General features: G+C 44.2%; 1 protein-coding gene across 7 annotated transcripts in view; it reads left to right on the top strand.

Moving 5' to 3' along the window:
* The window catches only part of LOC127003317 (diacylglycerol kinase eta-like), a 144300-nt gene that overhangs the window by 99043 nt on the left and 28356 nt on the right, over positions 1-16901 (top strand). For all 7 annotated transcript variants that reach the window (XM_050869807.1, XM_050869806.1, XM_050869812.1 and 4 more), the window contains 2 exons: positions 13513-13604; positions 16258-16388. In XM_050869807.1, the coding sequence (XP_050725764.1) occupies positions 13513-13604; positions 16258-16388 (223 nt within the window). The remainder of the gene's footprint in view (positions 1-13512; positions 13605-16257; positions 16389-16901) is intronic.

Genomic DNA, 16901 nt, shown 5'->3' on the forward strand with positions numbered 1-16901 from the left:
AAAAAAGCGTTTAATATCCTACAGGTCTTCCCTATCGCCTGCAAAACTGCTCAGTCTACTCCTATATTGACAGCTTTTTCTGCTTTTGTATATAGATCTTATTAAACCATGACCCAAAAGACTTAAAGAAAAGCATGTACAAAGCCTACAGGTCTTCCCTATCGTCTTGAAAACTGCTCAATCTACTCCTATATTGCCAGCCTTTTTGTTTGTTTTTTGTTTTTGTATATATATCTTATTAAACCATGACCCAAAAGACTAAAAAAAAAAGAAAAAAATGAAAAGCGTGTAAAAGCCTACAGATCTTCCGTATCGCCTGAGAAACAACTAAATCTACTCCTATATCGACTTTTTTTTTGTATATATCTTATCGTACCCGTGACCCACAAGGCTACAAAAACTGTGCGTGTATAAGCTTTCAGATCTTCGCTATCGCCTGAAAAACTACTAAATCTGCCCATCACCGCCGCCGTTTTGATGTTTCTCTTTCAATAATACCCTTTTCATACACCTTCATCATAACCGTGACCTGAAAGAAATAAAATATGTGCGTGTATTAGCCTTCAGATCTTCCCTCTCGCCTGGAAAACTACTAAATCTGCTCCCTTCACCGCCGCCACTTAAATGTCTCTCCTCTAACAACACCTTTTCATATATCTTCATCATAACCGTGACATAATAGAAGCTAAATATGTGCGTGTATAAGCCTTCAGATCTTCCCTCTCGCCTGGAAAACTACTAAATCTGCTCCCTTCACCGCCGCTGTTTTGATGTCTCTCCTATAACAACACCTTTTCATATATCTTCATCATAACCGTGGCCTAAAAGAAGCTAAATATGTGCGTGTATAAGCCTTCAGACCTTCCCTCTCGCCTGGAAAACTGAATCTGCTTCCATCACCGCCGCTGTTTTGATGTCTCTCCTATAACAACACTTTTTACATATATCTTCATCATAACCGTGGCCTAAAAGAAGCAAAATATGTGCGTGTATAAGCCTTCAGACCTTCCCTCTCGCCTGAAAAACTTCTAAATCTGCTTCCATCACCGCCGCTCTTTTGATGTCTCTCCTATAACAACACCTTTTCATATATCTTCATCATAACCGTGGCCTAAAAGAAGCAAAATATGTGCGTGTGGAAGCCTTCAGACCTTCCCTCTCGCCTGGAAAACTGAATCTGCTCCCATCACCGCCGCTGTTTTGATGTCTCTCCTATAACAACATTTTTTACATATATCTTCACCATAACCGTGGCCTAAAAGAAGCAAAATATGTGCGTGTGGAAGCCTTCAGATCTTCCCTCTCGCCTGAAAAACTGCTAAATCTGCTCCCATCACCGCCGCGGCCTTCACGTGCCTCCCGCGCCTCGTTAGCCGATATGTTTGAAGCTGTCTCGTGCCACGGCCCGCTGGAGGGTAAAAGCGACCCCAGCACATTTTTCATCCCATCAAATGTGTGTGTGTGTGTGTGTGTGTGTGTGTGTGTGTGTGTGTGTGTTTACAGGATAGATCATATCAAGACATTTTTTGCCCATAAGATTCATTTGTGTGTGTGTGTGTGTGTGTGTGTGTGTGTGTGTGTGTGTGTTTACAGGATAGATTCAAACTCGTATACCGTCTTTTATTCAATCGATTTCGCTAGCATATGATTCTTTAAATTTACATATCAAGACATTTTTTGCCCATAAGATTCATTTGTGTGTGTGTGTGTGTGTGTGTGTGTGTTTACAGGATAGATTCAAACTCGTATACCGTCTTTTATTCAATCGATTTCGCTAGCATATGATTCTTTAAATTTACATATCAAGACATTTTTTGCCCATAAGATCCATTTGTGTGTGTGTGTGTGTGTGCGTGTGTGCATGTGCGTGTCTTTCCTCCTCATCTGTTCTCTTTATTGAGTGTTTCCCGTGCTAACAGTCTCAATCCGGCGTGCCTAGGTCTCCCTCTGATGCTGTAATTGGCCATTTGTCGGCTGTCTGTAGCACGCCGCCGTAACCAGCGTGATGAAAGGGAGGTTCGGCGAGGCGTGAGGCGGCGATAACGTGCGGTAGGAGGTGAAATGAAGTTTTGATGGAACCGAGAGGAGAGAGGGGGGGGGGGGGGTAAGGTAGTAGTAAGACAGAATGTTATATAAAGTGATAACTGGCGATAAGGAGGCAATAGAAGGAGAAAGGGCGATAAAGTGGCAATAAGAGGTGAAAGGAAGCGATGATGGGAGCGAAAGGAGAGAGAGAGGGGGGGGGGTAAGGTAGTAGGTAGACAGAATGTTATATAAAGTGATAACTGGCGATAAGGAGGCAATAGAATGAGAAAGGGCGATAAAGTGGCGATAAGAGGTGAAAGGAAGCGATGATGGGAGCGAAAGGAGAGAGAGGGGGGGGGGTAAGGTAGTAGGTAGACAGAATGTTATATAAAGCGATAACTGGCGATAAGGAGGCAATAGAAGGAGAAAGGGCGATAAAGTGGCAATAAGAGGTGAAAGGAAGCGATGATGGGAGCGAAATGAGAAGGGTCGGTAATGTAGAAGTTAAATAGATTGTTATATAAGCGATAATTGGCGATAAGGACGCGACAGAAGGCGATAAGATGGCGATAGGAGGTTAAGTAAGGCGATGATTGGCGATAAGAAAGCAAAAGAAGAAGCAAGGACGATAAGATGACGATAGGAGTTAAGAGGAAGCGATAATTGGCGAAAAGGAAGCGCAAGAGGGAGAAAGAAAACGAGAAGATAGCAAGAAAAGGACGAAAGGGGAAAAGATGGGGGCGTAAAGGAGATAAAAATGACGATATAATAAGATGGCGATGAAATGGCTATAAATTGGCAATATATGTTGATGAAAACAGGATAATATGATGATAAATGGCGATAAAATGATTAATTGGCGATAAATGGCAATAAAATGGCGAGGCATGGCTATAAATTGGCGATAAATGGTGATAAAATAAATTGGTAATGAAAAGGTGATAAACTGACGATAAGACGGCGATAGTAATTTGCCTTTGCGATCCGTTGTGGCTTCCAAAATTGCTCAACTTCCAATTAGGTCACCGAGTGTTTTACGTTTGATAAATGGCGATAAATTGGCGGTTAATTGGCGATAAAATGATTAATTGACGATAAATGGCAATAAAATGGCGAGGCATGGCTATAAAGTGGCGATAAATGATAATAAAATAAATTGGTAATGAAAAGGCGATAAATAGCGAAAAATTGGCGATAAGGTGGCGATAATAATTTGCCTTTGCGATTCGTTGTGGCTCCCAAAATTGATCAACTTCCAATTAGGTCACTGAGTGTTTCACGTTTAATGACACGCATGACCTCGGATCGATACCCGTTTAAGGCCTTGCGTGCGGCGAGGTCGTTTTCGGGGATAAGCGATGCAATATAAGACCTGGCTCGCCCACCTTAACTTATACCTGCGAGAACACCTTACCTGGCCTACTCCCCCCCCCCCCCCATCTCTCTCTCTCTCTCTCCTCCTCCTCCTCCTCCTCCTCCTCCTCCTTCCCCTAACCGGCTTGTGAAACGGAAGACCTTTGCTCCAGCCCCCTCTTCTCCTATTCTTTCTTCCCTCCTTCTCTTCCTCCTCCTATCTTCTACCTCCATGTTTTTCTTCTTCTACCCTCCGTCCCTTCCTCATCCTCTTTTCTAACTACATTTTCTTCTCTTTCTTCCTTCCGTCTCTTCCTTCTCCTATCTTCTACCTCCATATTCTCCTTTTTCTTCCCTTCTTCCTTTCCTCCTCCTTTCTTCTACCTCCATATTCTCCTTTTTCTTCCCTTCGTCCCTTCCTCCTCCTCTCTTCTACGTCCATATTCTCCTTTTTCTTCCCTTCGTCCCTTCCTCCTCCTCTCTTCTACCTCCATATTCTCCTTTTCTTCCTTCGTCCTTCCTCCTCCTCTCTTCTACGTCCATATTCTCCTTTTCTTCCTTCGTCCCTTCCTCCTCCTCTTCTACCTCCATATTCTCCTTTTCTTCTTCCTTCTTCCTCCTCCTCCTCTCTTCTACGTCCATATTCTCCTTTTTCTTCCCTTCGTCCCTTCCTCCTCCTCTCTTCTACCTCCATATTCTCATTTTTCTTCCCTTCGTCCCTTCCTCCTCCTCTCTTCTACCTCCATATTCTCCTTTTTCTTCCCTTCTTCCCTTCCTCCTCCTCTCTTCTACCTCCATATTCTCATTTTTCTTCCCTTCGTCCCTTCCTCCTCCTCTCTTCTACCTCCATATTCTCCTTTTTCTTCCCTGCTTCCGTTCCTCCTCCTCTCTTCTACCTCCATATTCTCCTTTTTCTTCCCTTCGTCCATTCCTCCTCCTCTCTTCTACCTCCATATTCTCCTTTTTCTTCCTCCTTCCTCCTCCTCTCTTCTACCTCCATATTCTCCTTTTTCTTCCCTTCGTCCCTTCCTCCTCCTCTCTTCTACCTCCATATTCTCCTTTTTCTTCCCTCCTTCCTTTCCTCCTCCTCTCTTCTACCTCCATATTCTCCTTTTTCTTCCCTTCGTCCCTTCCTCCTCCTCTCTTCTACCTCCATATTCTCCTTTTTCTTCCCTTCGTCCCTTCCTCCTCCTCTCTTCTACCTCCATATTCTCCTCTTTCTTCCTTCCGTTCCTTCCTCCTCCTCTCTTCTACCTCCATATTCTCCTCTTTCTTCCTTCCGTTCCTTCCCTTCCTCCTCTTCTACCTCCATATCCTCCTTTTTCTTCCCTTTGTCCCTTCTTCATCCTCTCTTCTACCTCCATATCCTCCGTTTTCTTCCTTTCCTTATCCTCTTTTCTACCTCCACATCTTCCTCTTTCTCCCCTCCGTCCCTTCTTCCTCCTCTCTTCTACCTCCATATCCTCCTTTTTCTTCCCTCCTTCCTTTCCTTATCCTCTTTTACTACCTCCATATTCTCCTCTGACTTTGCTCCTTCCTCATCCTTTCCTCTACCACAATATCCTCCCTTTCTCCTCTTCGCTTCCCCAAAATCGAATGGCATCTGATAAAGTTTGTTTCTCTTGGGTTGAGTTACACGTACTCTGTTTTTCTTTGCATACCACTAACGTCATACGCGTGGTGTCATAGTGTGGATTTTTTTTATATGTTCCATGAAGCAATTAACTCGTGAAAGTGATCTACACAAAGCTCGCAGGGAACGGGGTCTGGCACACATGGGTTGGTATTGCCAGATGCCCCCAACCCTCACACCAACTATTTCCAAAGACTAAAAAGGAGGTTAACCGAGTTCTAATGAGTGTTGTTTTAGGTTCGCGGTACAGAAGAAGGCTCAGACTACCACCAGGGTCATAAAAGTACCCCTGGAAATGCCCTAAACTTCCACGAAAGACTAGTAAATTACGTGTTCTTGGGCGCAGAAATGTTTAAAAATATGGCCCTGATATCCTTGGAAGTGACGTCAGGGGAATGGTACAGGAAATGAGAGGTTGTGATACGGCCGCGAGTTAGAAGTAAAGGAAATGAACAACCGTTCCTCTGTAAGTAATGGGAAGGAAACGAGACAAATTAGCCTATTCTCTTTGGCCCTATTTTCTTTGACCCCAATTTGCATGGAAGTGATGTCAAGGGAATGGACGAGGAAGAGAGAAGCTGCAATACGGGCGCGAGTTATGGGAAGGAAATGAAGTGAAAGACTCGTTCCTAAGTAAGTCATGGAGAGGAAATCGAGGGAAACTAGCCTATTGTCTGTGGCCCCAATTTGCATGGAACTGATGTCTAGGAAAGGGGATCTTGTGACACTGGTGCGAGAAGGAAATTAAGTTAAAGGCCTCAAAGTAAGTCATGGAAAGGAAATCGAGGGAAACAAGCTTATTATCGTTTGACCGTAATTTGCATGGAACTGATGTATAGGAAAGGTGAGCTTGTGACACTGGTGCGAGAAGGAAATTAAGTTAAAGGCCTCAGAGTAAGTCATGGAAAGGAAATCGAGGGAAACAAGCTTATTATCGTTTGACCGTAATTTGCATGGAACTGATGTATAGGAAAGGGGATCTTGTGACACTGGTGCGAGAAGGAAATTAAGTTAAAGGCCTCAAAGTAAGTCATGGAAAGGAAATCGAGGGAAACAAGCTTATTATCGTTTGACCGTAATTTGCATGGAACTGATGTATAGGGAAGGAGAGCTTGTGAGACTGGTGGAGTTACAGGAAGAAAATTCAGTGAAAGACCTGAAAGTAAGTCATGAGAAGGAGACGAGACACACTAACCTTACCTCTGACTTGCATGGATGTGGAAAGAATGATATCTCTCTTTAACGCGGGTGAGGGAGTGAAAGGGAGAGAGAGAGGGAGAGGGCAGGAGGGAGGCGGTGTCGTATGCTTGAATGTGAAGGAAATTAAATGAAAGACTGGAAAATAAGTCATGGAAAGGAAACGAGACAAGCTAACCTCATCTCTTTTGCTCTAACTTGCATGGAACTAATATCAAGAAAATGGGAAAGACACGGAAAAGCTGTAATTACGCGAGATGAGGGGAAAGGAAGAAATGTCAGCGAAGAGAAGGAACAGGAGAGAGAGAGAGAGAGAGAGAGAGAGAGAGAGAGAGAGAGAGAGAGAGAGAGAGAGAGAGAGAGAGAGAGAGAGACGGAAAGGAAAACAGAGCGAAAGATAAGTAAGGAAATTAAATGAAAGACGTGGAACCAAGTCACGGGAAGGAAATAAGACTAATTGGGTCCATATTTTCAGACGCTTTCGGCTCTTACAGCAACAATCTCCAAAGGCCATGAAGGAGATTAGTCGGGTTCTCATGAGTGTTCTAAACGTTCATGGCGCAGAAGCCTTGCCAAAGTATCAATAGGCTCCAAAAAGATACCACGGAAACACTAATACAACCTCTACGAAGGCTTAATCAAATGTGGGTGGGCAAGCCCCGAGAATTTTGAGAATATGGGTCAAACTAATCTTTTAGCCCTAGTTTGCAGGGTGTGGGAATAGCGACACCTCTCCTAACGTGGGTGTAAGGGAGGGTAAAAGAAAGGGGTGAAGGGGTGCAAGAAAGGGAGAGAGAAAAGGGGGAGGGGTGCAAGAGAGGGAGAGAGAGAAAGGGGTGAAGGAGTGTAAGAGAGGAAGAGAGAGAAGGGGAAGGGGGGTGAGTGAGTGAGAGTGGTAGGGTGAGGACGTGCCGGCGTGAGCTCCTTGGAACTGCTGAGTCGACAATGGCTGGGAGGAGCAGGAGTTTGAGAGGCTCCTGTTGTGTCTGTGAAGATTTTACATTCGAGAAGTGGATTGCATGTTGTTTGTGTCCAATGGTCGTTGCATTGCCAAGAACAATGAAGAAGCCCCAAAATGTTACAAGTGCGCTGGTGATCATAAATCAAAAGATTGCTCCATGGCTGAGAGGAAATGCATAAATTGTGTGAGGTACAAGAAGCCTGAAATCAACCACTCAGCGAATGACCAGTGTTGTGTAGTTCTTCAAACTGAAATTGAGAGAATTCGTAACATAACCGATCATGGCTATTAATTGGTGTTTGAGACTCGAAGATAAATTGTGTGTGATAAATGTTCAGTGAGTTGGAAATAATCGTTGGACATTGAATTGTGATAATATAAAGAAAATATCAGATAAATGGAAAATGAAACAATGGATATTTGTGATACTATAAAAAGGAAAGATATTGTGATTAGCACGAACCAAAACATGGCCAAGTGACTATAATGATGCCATGTTTATTAAAAGGACATCAGTAGGTTATCCATGAAAGCAATTAAGGCTCAATAACTACGACGTTGTGAATAAGTGCATATCGAGGATTATTATTGAGGCTAACATCATTATTGTTGACGGCCCTGCGGAGCGCTGCGCTGACAGTGGAGCGGGGCCTGAAACCTCATCAACGGTAAATGGTAAACGGTGCAAGAGAGGAAGAGAGAGAAGGGTGAGGGGGTGCTAGAGAGAAAGGGAGAGAAAAGGTGAGGGGGTGCCAGAGAGAGAGAGAGAGAGAGAGAGAGAGAGAGAGAGAGAGAGAGAGAGAGAGAGAGAGAGAGAGAGAGAGTGAGTTTGTATGCGTGGTTCCCCTGGTGAAGGTTGGAGTGGCGGCATCTCAGCGTTTTTTTATCCTGTCGCCGCGGCTCAGTGTCTTGACAGGTAAACAGCACTGACAGCCGCATTAATAACAGCCAATGTCCCCTGATCCTCTGCCCTTTCCGTCCCTACCCTTCTTCCGTTCCCTTCCCTTGTCTGCCCTGCCCTGCCTTTTTTTTTTTTTTTTACAAGAAGCGAGGGGAAAAAATACAGCATAAAAAAAAAAACGCTAAACGCTGCTCTGGCAAAAGAAAACGAAAAAAAAATAAATAAACGAAGCCAAAAGAGAGATCAATTCCCTGCCCTGCCCAAGGATGAGAGACATATTTTTTGTACGTGCCGTGCTGGGTTGTAAAGATATATCCCCGGCTTTATGAAGGAAAATACCTGAAAAGATCCAAGCAGAAGCTAGGCATGGCTTTGTGAAGCAGTTGTTAACCAACTTTAAAATATGTAAAAAGTGTCGATCGGTCCACCACTACCACCCGCCTTCTCAAGGTTTTGCCAAAGATCTATAGAATTCTTGTCTAATATTAATACCACATCATATTAAAACTACCTGTACAACTATTATCTGTTTCAGAGAACACCACACTTCATATATGATGTGTAAATCCTTGAATAAAACCCAAAATTCGAATGAGATTCTTGCTGGCGAGGGTCTCCAGCGCGCGTCACCGCCGTGACATCATAGAACACGTGACGTCATGGCTGAGTTGATGACGTTTCACTGAACTATCCTTAGTTTGTCTCTCATCCTTGGCCCTGCCCTTCTCTTCTTCCCTTCCCTTCCCTGCCCGGCCTTGCCCTTCCCTTCCCTGCCTTGCCCTTCCCTTCCCTGCCTTGCCCTTCCCTTCCTTCTCCTTCCTTCCCCTTCCCCTTCCCTTGCTATCTCTTCCCTTCCATCTCCTTCCTTCTTCCCTTCCCTCCCTTCTCCTTCCCTTCCCTTCCCTTCCTTTCCTTGCCCTTCCCTTCCCTTCCCTTCCTTACCTTGCCCTTCTTTTCCCTTCCCTTCCCTTCCCTTCCTTACCTTGCCCTTCTTTTCCCTTCACTTCCCTTCCCTTCCCGTCCCTTCCCTTTCCTTCTCATCATCTTTGTTCTCTTTCATTCCATTTTCCTCTCCGTCCATTTACTTCTCTATTTTATTCTCCTTCCTTTCTGTTCTTACTCTCTACCCCTTCTTACCTTTATCATGGTTTTTTTTCATTGCTTCCCTTTATGTCTTTCTCCTCTCCTCTCTCTTATTTTATTCCCCTTCCTTCTGTTCCTCCTTCCTTCTCTGTTGTGCCATTTCCTTTATCTGCGTTTTCATTCCCGTCTTTCTCCTTCACTTTATTCCATTTCCCCTTCCTCTTCCTCCTCCTTTCTGCTCACTGCTCTTCCTCTCCCTTCATCTGCTTTCTCCTCTTACTCTTCATTTATCTCTTCGTTCTCCTCCCTCTCTTATTTTTTCTCCATTCCTCCTGCTCCTCATCCGTCTTTCTCATTCCTTTTTATCTTCCCTTCTCCCCCATTTCTCTTTTCTACCCTCTTCTTTGTACATCATTATCTGCCTCTTCCCTCCCTCTCCCCCTCCCTCCCTCTTATCGCTTTGTTTTCCTCTCCGTCACTCTTCCTTACCCCTTATCTTTTTTTCTCCTTCCTCCTGTTTCTCCTTTCTTCCCTCTTATCTGACACTCATTATCCACTTCTCTCCCCCTCCCTTTCTTTTTTTTTCTTCTCCAGTTCCTTTCTTTTTTTCTTTCCCTCTCTTCTTCATATATTCTCCTCTCGGTCTTTCTCTTCTCTCCATCATCTACTTCCCTCCCTTCTTCCCTCACTCACATTTTTCTCTTCCTCTTTCTTTCCTTTCGACTTCCACTTCTCTCTCTCTCTCTCTCTCTCTCTCTCTCTCTCTCTCTCTCTCTCTCTCTCTCTCTCTCTCTCTCTCTCTCTCTCTCTCTCTCTCTCTCATCTTCTTTCTCCTTCTACTGGGTATCTTCTCTACCCTTCATCATTCACTCCCTTCCCTTCGTCCCTCCCTCGCCCTCTCCTCCCTTCGTCTTTCTTTACCCATCTCCCTTATCTCCCTTTCATGGCCTGTTCTGTGTCTATTCTCTTCTTCACCTCCCTCTTTCCCATCCCTCTCTTCGTTTACTCCTATCCACGTTTTTCCTTTGTTTTGATTTTTTTCATGCTTATCCTCTATTCTTCATTCTAACTTTCTTCCCTTCATTTCCCTTCCCATTCCCAGACTTTCTTTCCCTCGCCATTGCCCATCCTTCCCTCCCTTCTTTCCCCTCTCCTCCCCATATCTACAACCTTTACCCTCTTCCTTGCCCCTTTCATTTTCTCTACCCTTTATCTCCCTTCCCAAACTCTTCCTCCATGCTATCTCCCTCCTCCTCCTCCCTTTCTTTCTTCCTCCTTCCATCCCTCCTCCTTATCATGTTTACAGTCTCTCCTCTTCTCCTTTCTCCCTTCATCTCCCTTCCCAAACCTCTCCGCCATACTTTCTCCCTTCTAATCCTCTCCCTACCCTTCCCCTTCCCATATCTTCAGCCTCTCCCCTCTTCCTCCCCCCCCCTTCATCCCCTCATCCCCCTTCTCTCCCTTCCCTCCTACTGTTCTCTCTCCCTCCTTCCCTCCCTTCCCCTTCCCATATCTACAACGTCTCCCCTTTTCCTTTCTCCCTTCCCAACCTTTCCTCCATATTCTTTCCCTCCTCCTCCTCCTCCTCTCTCTTCTCCCTTCCTTCTCTTCCCCTTCCCATGTCAACAGCTTTTCCCCTTTCTTCCACCCTTCATCTCCTACCCCCTCTCTCCCTTCCTAGACTCCCCCCCTCTTCCTCCTCCCCCCTCCCTTCCCAAACTCCATCTCCCCCCCTCCCTACATACCCCTTATCCGCCTACTTAGAGTTTACGCCTGTTTGCCTCCTCAACTTCACTCATTAGAAACTTTTACGTGTTGTTATTTTCTTCTTTTGTTAACAGAGGTGTATTTTATTTTCTCTTTAGTCTCCCCTCGTGCCTGGCGTAACCCCTTTTTATTACACTGGTAGCGCTCTGTCACTGTGTATTCTCCTCGTTGTGGCTCTGTGTAAGGTAGTTTTGAGCTGACCAGAGTTATCAAATTATCGTATTCAGCCACTCAGCACGTCGTATTTTCCGGTTCTGAGTCACAGCCATCGCAAACAAACGCCAATAAGTAATGCTTTTAACGAGGACTTTAACTGGAATTTCGTTATCTGTGTGGGTAGGAAAGTTTTGGGCCCTGGAACTGATAAATGCGATGTTTTGAGTACGATAATTTCCCAACGCTGGATCTGACTTGCCCTGACTGTTATGCTCGCTTGTTGCTCCCTCGTTGTCGATCTCTCATTGCGGCACATTATTTTCTCCTTTGCCTTTCTTTGTTGTCGATCTAGCTACGTTTCTTTCTCTTCTTTCGTTCTGTCCTTCTTCCTTCCTTACGTGTCTCTCCTCTTTAGCCTTTCTTTCTGTTGCATCCCTTTCGTTGTTATCTGTCTACGTTCTTTCTCTTCTTTCCTGGTCTTCTTTCTCCTCCTTCCTTACATGTCTCCTCTTTTGCCTTTCTTTGTTGTCGATCTACGTTTCTTTCTCTTCTTTCGTGCTGTCCTTCTTCCTTCCTTCCATGTCTCTCTCTCTCCTCTTTTGCCTTTCTTTCTGTTGCATCCCTTTCATGGACAACCCGTTACGTTTAAGATAAGGAGGGCCCGTTACGTTTAAGATAAGGAGGGCCCGTTACGTTTAAGTATATGGGACAAACGGTACATTCATTACGTCTGTTTTCAAATACTATAGATATATGTTGTGGTCCCATGTTTCTGTGTTGTTTTCCCTCCCTCCTGCGTCAGAAAGGTCGTAAATCCGCCTTCAGGGTCATAAAACCGCCCATAGAAATTTTGATGACTTTTCTTTATGAGTTTTATCCCCTGGGCGTGATTATCCGTCGAGAGGTTTGAAAAGTATTGGATATATTTTAGCGTGACAAGTTTACGTTTGAATAGAGAATGAAACAAGATGATGCAAGATGGGTATGCTTCTCTCTCTCTCTCTCTCTCTCTCTCTCTCTCTCTCTCTCTCTCTCTCTCTCTCTCTCTCTCTCTCTCTCTCTCTCTCTCTCTCCCACTCATGTTATTCAGCTTAAAAAATGCGGAAAATTTCATATCCCTTTACACTGGACTCGAAAAATGTTGATTCTACCCTACTCGCTTTACTACACACGCACGCACACACACACACACACACACGCACGCACACACACACACACACACACACACACACCATCCCTCCCTCTTATCACTTTGTTTTCCTCTCCTTCACCCTTATCATTTTTCCTCTTTCTACCCTCTTTATCTGACTCTCATTATCCACTTCTCTCCCTCTCCCATTCTTTTTATTTCCTCCTGTGTCCGTACATTCCCGCCGCAGCGTATGCCCACCGCGGGAGGCGAAAAATCCCTACCCTGACTTTTTCCTCCCCTACCCCCCCGCGTAGATCCCCCCCTAGGGGAAGTCTTGAGCACCTGCCTGCCGGAGTCAGGAGGAGGGGTTAATCGTTCCCACCTGTTCTGTCACTCATTCTCTCTGAGTAAGTTAGGTAAAACATAAACAAAACACAACAAAAAATAACGGCTTCATCACTGCAAATGCCCCCGGTGCTTCATCTCTTCTTCTTCTTCCTCTTCCTCTTCTTCTTTCTGCTGCCTGCTAGTCCATGTTTCCATGTTTCTCCTACTTCTCCTAACCTACACACACACATCACTCCTTAAAAGGCTATTACACTGGGCAAATTTTCCGTGGATCTTCAGTCAAACCACGATTTCCGCTGGCGTGGTTCTCATATTTCCGCAGTTTTCTGACGTGTCCACGATCTTCCAAGGCTACGGTAGATTTTAGCGAAGCACGACGGTATTACTCACCATCATTAGCAGCAGCAATAACAAGAAACAAATGAGAACCACGCCAGCGGAAATCGTGGTTTGACTGAAGATCCACGGAAAATTTGCCCAGTGTAATAGTCCCTCACCTCACCTCACTCTCCTCTTCCTTCCCTCTCGACTTCCACCTCTCGCTCTCCCTCTAGCATCTGTCTCCTTGCATCTGCTTCTCCTTCCCTTACCGTACACACACACACACACAAGTCACTCATTAACCTCCTCTCTCACCTTTACAGAACCTTGCTATGCCCCAACCTGCCTGTGTTTCTTACTTCCCTCTTCGACTTTCACCTCTCCCCCTCTGTCTCGCGTGTTCTTCTTCTTTCTCCTTCCCTTACCGTACACACTCACTCTCTTGGGTCACTCATTAACCTCCTCTCTCACCTTTACAGAACCTCGCGATGCCCCAACCTGCCTGTGTATCTTACTTCCCTCTTCGGCTTTCACCTCTCTCCCTCTGTCTCGCGTGTTCTTCTTTCTCCTTCCCTTACCGTACACACTCACTCACTTGGGTCACTCATTAACCTCGCCTCTCTCCACCTTTACAGAACCTCGCGATGCCCCACCAGTGGATCGAGGGGAACCTGCCTGTATCCGCGAAGTGTGCAGTGTGCGAGAAGACGTGTGGCTCAGTCCTCAGGTAAGGTCGCCGCGCCACGGTAACCAGGCACCTTTAAACACCTGGAAACCGGGGACACTTACGGGTGACTTACCTTTAACTGTTGCGGACGCCTGTACCGAGGGGGGGAAGGGGGGTGAGGGGGCGCACTGCTGTAGGGAGTTCTTCATCTGGTGTCTTTATAGGTGTATGTATTTTAGTATTTGCGTCTAGGTAGTACTGTATTTATTTAGGTTTCTGTGATATTGATCGAATTTAGTGGAGGTGTTTTCATCAGGTGTCATTATAGAGGGGTGAATGTGTGTATGTGTTTTAGTATTTGTTTATAGGTAGTGTTTTTTTATTTGGGTTTATGGGATAGATACATGCATTCATCAAATTTAGGGTAAGTTTATTTCGTTATTTCGCATTATCAAAGGTGTGTGTGTGTGTGTGTGTGTGTGTGTGTGTGTGTGTGTGTGTGTGTGTGTATTTAACGTTTACAGATAATGTTTTTTATTCAAGTTAGTGATAAATTGGCTAAGGTGTAGTGATCCAGAAGTGTTTCCATAGAAGATAACTAGTCATTTATTTTTCTTTAGTATTACAAATAGACAATTAAAATGGTTAGATATACTGAGAGAGGGATGTGAGTTAGAGTATACGTGATTCATGTCTTTGTTAGCATAGAAAGAGGCCTTGTAACACTGTACACCAAATAACATGTCAGAGTATGTGTTTTTTTTGTTAACACATATAGACAATTAAAATGGTTAGATATACTGAGAGACGGATGAGAGTTAGAGTATACGTGATTCATGTCTTTGTTAAATAACATGTCAGAGTATGTGTTTTTTTTGTTAACACATATAGACAATTAAAATGGTTAGATATACTGAGAGACGGATGAGAGTTAGAGTATACTTGATTCATGTCTTTGTTAGCATAGAAGAAAGGCCTTGCAACACTACACCAAATAACATGTCAGAGTATGTTTTTTTTATTTATTTTTTATTATTACATATAGACAATTAAAATGGTTAGATATACTGAGAGACGGATGTGAGTTAGAGTATACTTGATTCATGTCTTTGTTAGCATAGAAAGAGGCCTTACAACACTTCACCAAATACCATGTCAGTGTCTGGTATTACAAGACACTGCCATATCACATCAGCTATTTCTAAAGGTCAAAGAGGGGATCAATCGGGTTCTAATGAGTGTTTCTACAGGTTCATGGTACAGAGGAAGGGTCACACTTTCACCAGGGTCATAGAACTACTCCTGGAAATGCCCACAATCCTACGAAAGCCTTGTCAAATTAGTGTTCTTGGGCGGCGAAGTGTCCCATAATACGACTAAATGTTTCAAAGGGGACACTGTTAAGTAATCCATGCAAGTCTCTCTGTAGGGTATTTAGCGAACCCTTGCTTGACCCCAGTAGAAGACTTATAATTGAGTTAGGGGCTGTGAAAGGAAAGGTGAAGTATGGAAATTTACAAGATGGAATTGATTTTAGTCTTCAGAACCAGTTTAATCTTTACTCTAATATTAGTTGGAGGTAATATGACCTCAACAGCAGAACTCTTTATAGTCTCACTCCAAAATGAAAGAACAGTTCCCATCATTGAATTCAGTCATTGATAATCAGTTTTACCTTTACACCACAGGATAGTTATGAAAGTTCGATCCCAAAAACTGAATACTTTAGACACACATTAGAAGTTGTTTGGATTTGCACTGACCATTTTGTAATGCTAAGGATACTTCTACATGGCTTCTGCATCTTGAATGGGAAAAACACCCGTAAAGACTCAATTAGTTTTCTCTGTAGCCTTGGGAAACAGTCGTAAGGAGAGCCTGCTACGTTTAAGATTATGGGACAGCACCCCAACCCTTGAGGCAGACAAAACATTATAGGAAGGAAGTTTAATTGACCCATGTACCAACATAGAAGTTCTGGTATCATGGCCCCAATGAACACATTAGTCCCCCCTTCACCCTACTCAGCACCCTTAACCCCTCAGAAAGGCAAGACACTAGATGGGGAGAAAGTTGGACCCTTGAACTGATACAGGATGCTTATTGAGTCATGGCCCCAATAAACACATTAGTCTCCCCTTAGAATACATTTGTCTCCCTTTCACCTTACTCAGCATCCCTAACCCCTCAGAAAAAAAAAACAGGTGGGTGGTGGTTGAGTTGGACTGATGAAGGATGCCATTGAGTTTGACCCAATAAACACATTAGTCTCCCCTTAGAATACATTTGTCTCCCTTTCACCTTACTCAGCACCCTTAACCCCTCAGAAAGGCAAGACACTAAATGAGGAGAAAGTTGGACCCTTGAACCGATACAGGATGGTTATTGAGTCATGGTCCCAGTAAACACATAAATATCCCTTTAGAATAGATTAGTCAAGTCTCCCTTTTACCCTACTAAGCATCCCTAACTCTTGAGGCAGATAAAACACTAGACAGGGAGGAAGCTAGATTGAGCCTTGAACCAATGCAGGATAGTTACAGTGTCTTGATACCCAATAGATAGGTACTTCAGTCTCTCTTTACCTTGTTGAACATTACCACTTGGGAGGCTTGAAGTTTGATTCACCCTTGGACCTTGAGTGCATGTGTGGTCACCAGTAACACCATCCGAGTGCCACCAGTAACACCCGGCTTTCCCTCCCCCTCCACAGACTACAGGACTGGAGATGCTTGTGGTGCAGGTCAATGGTTCACACGGCCTGTCGTCCTCTCCACCCCACCCGCTGTCCTCTTGGTCCCTGTCGCATCTCCATTGTTCCACCCATTGTCCTCTCCACCATAGGTCTGACCCTTGTGATTCTGTGCTGCATCTGTGCCACCCTGTTGTTGGTTCTCTAAGTAGGGGGTGTTGTGTGCTGCCTCTCGTGGGGTTCCTTGAGTGGACTGTGGTGCCCTGCCTCATTAAACTGTGTCAAAGGGGTTTGTTTGAGGATAATCGGGGCTATTTCAGACATTTCTGCGACTATGTTTATAATTTTAGGGAAACACGCAACACAGCCAAATTATTTAGACATCAAAAAATGCTGTTGTGTGAAATAGTTAAGCTGTGGGCCAAAGAAATTATGATCTTAAAATTCCTGTAATGTCTGGAATTGCCCTCATTGTTTGGACTACTCCTCCTTGGTAGTGAATAATATTAACTTCTTGGGTCATGTGAGAAGGAATATTTGCAATCCTAAACTTTTTATTCCCTCAATTTTTTTTTCACAATCCAGAGAGCAAAAAAAGTTGGAACATTAATACCATACAAGTAATTTTTGAAAGTTTCCAGTGTTGAAGAGTTTAATTTCTCACA

Source organism: Eriocheir sinensis, chromosome 25 (assembly GCF_024679095.1).
Source record: "Eriocheir sinensis breed Jianghai 21 chromosome 25, ASM2467909v1, whole genome shotgun sequence".
NCBI lineage: Eukaryota > Metazoa > Arthropoda > Malacostraca > Decapoda > Varunidae > Eriocheir > Eriocheir sinensis.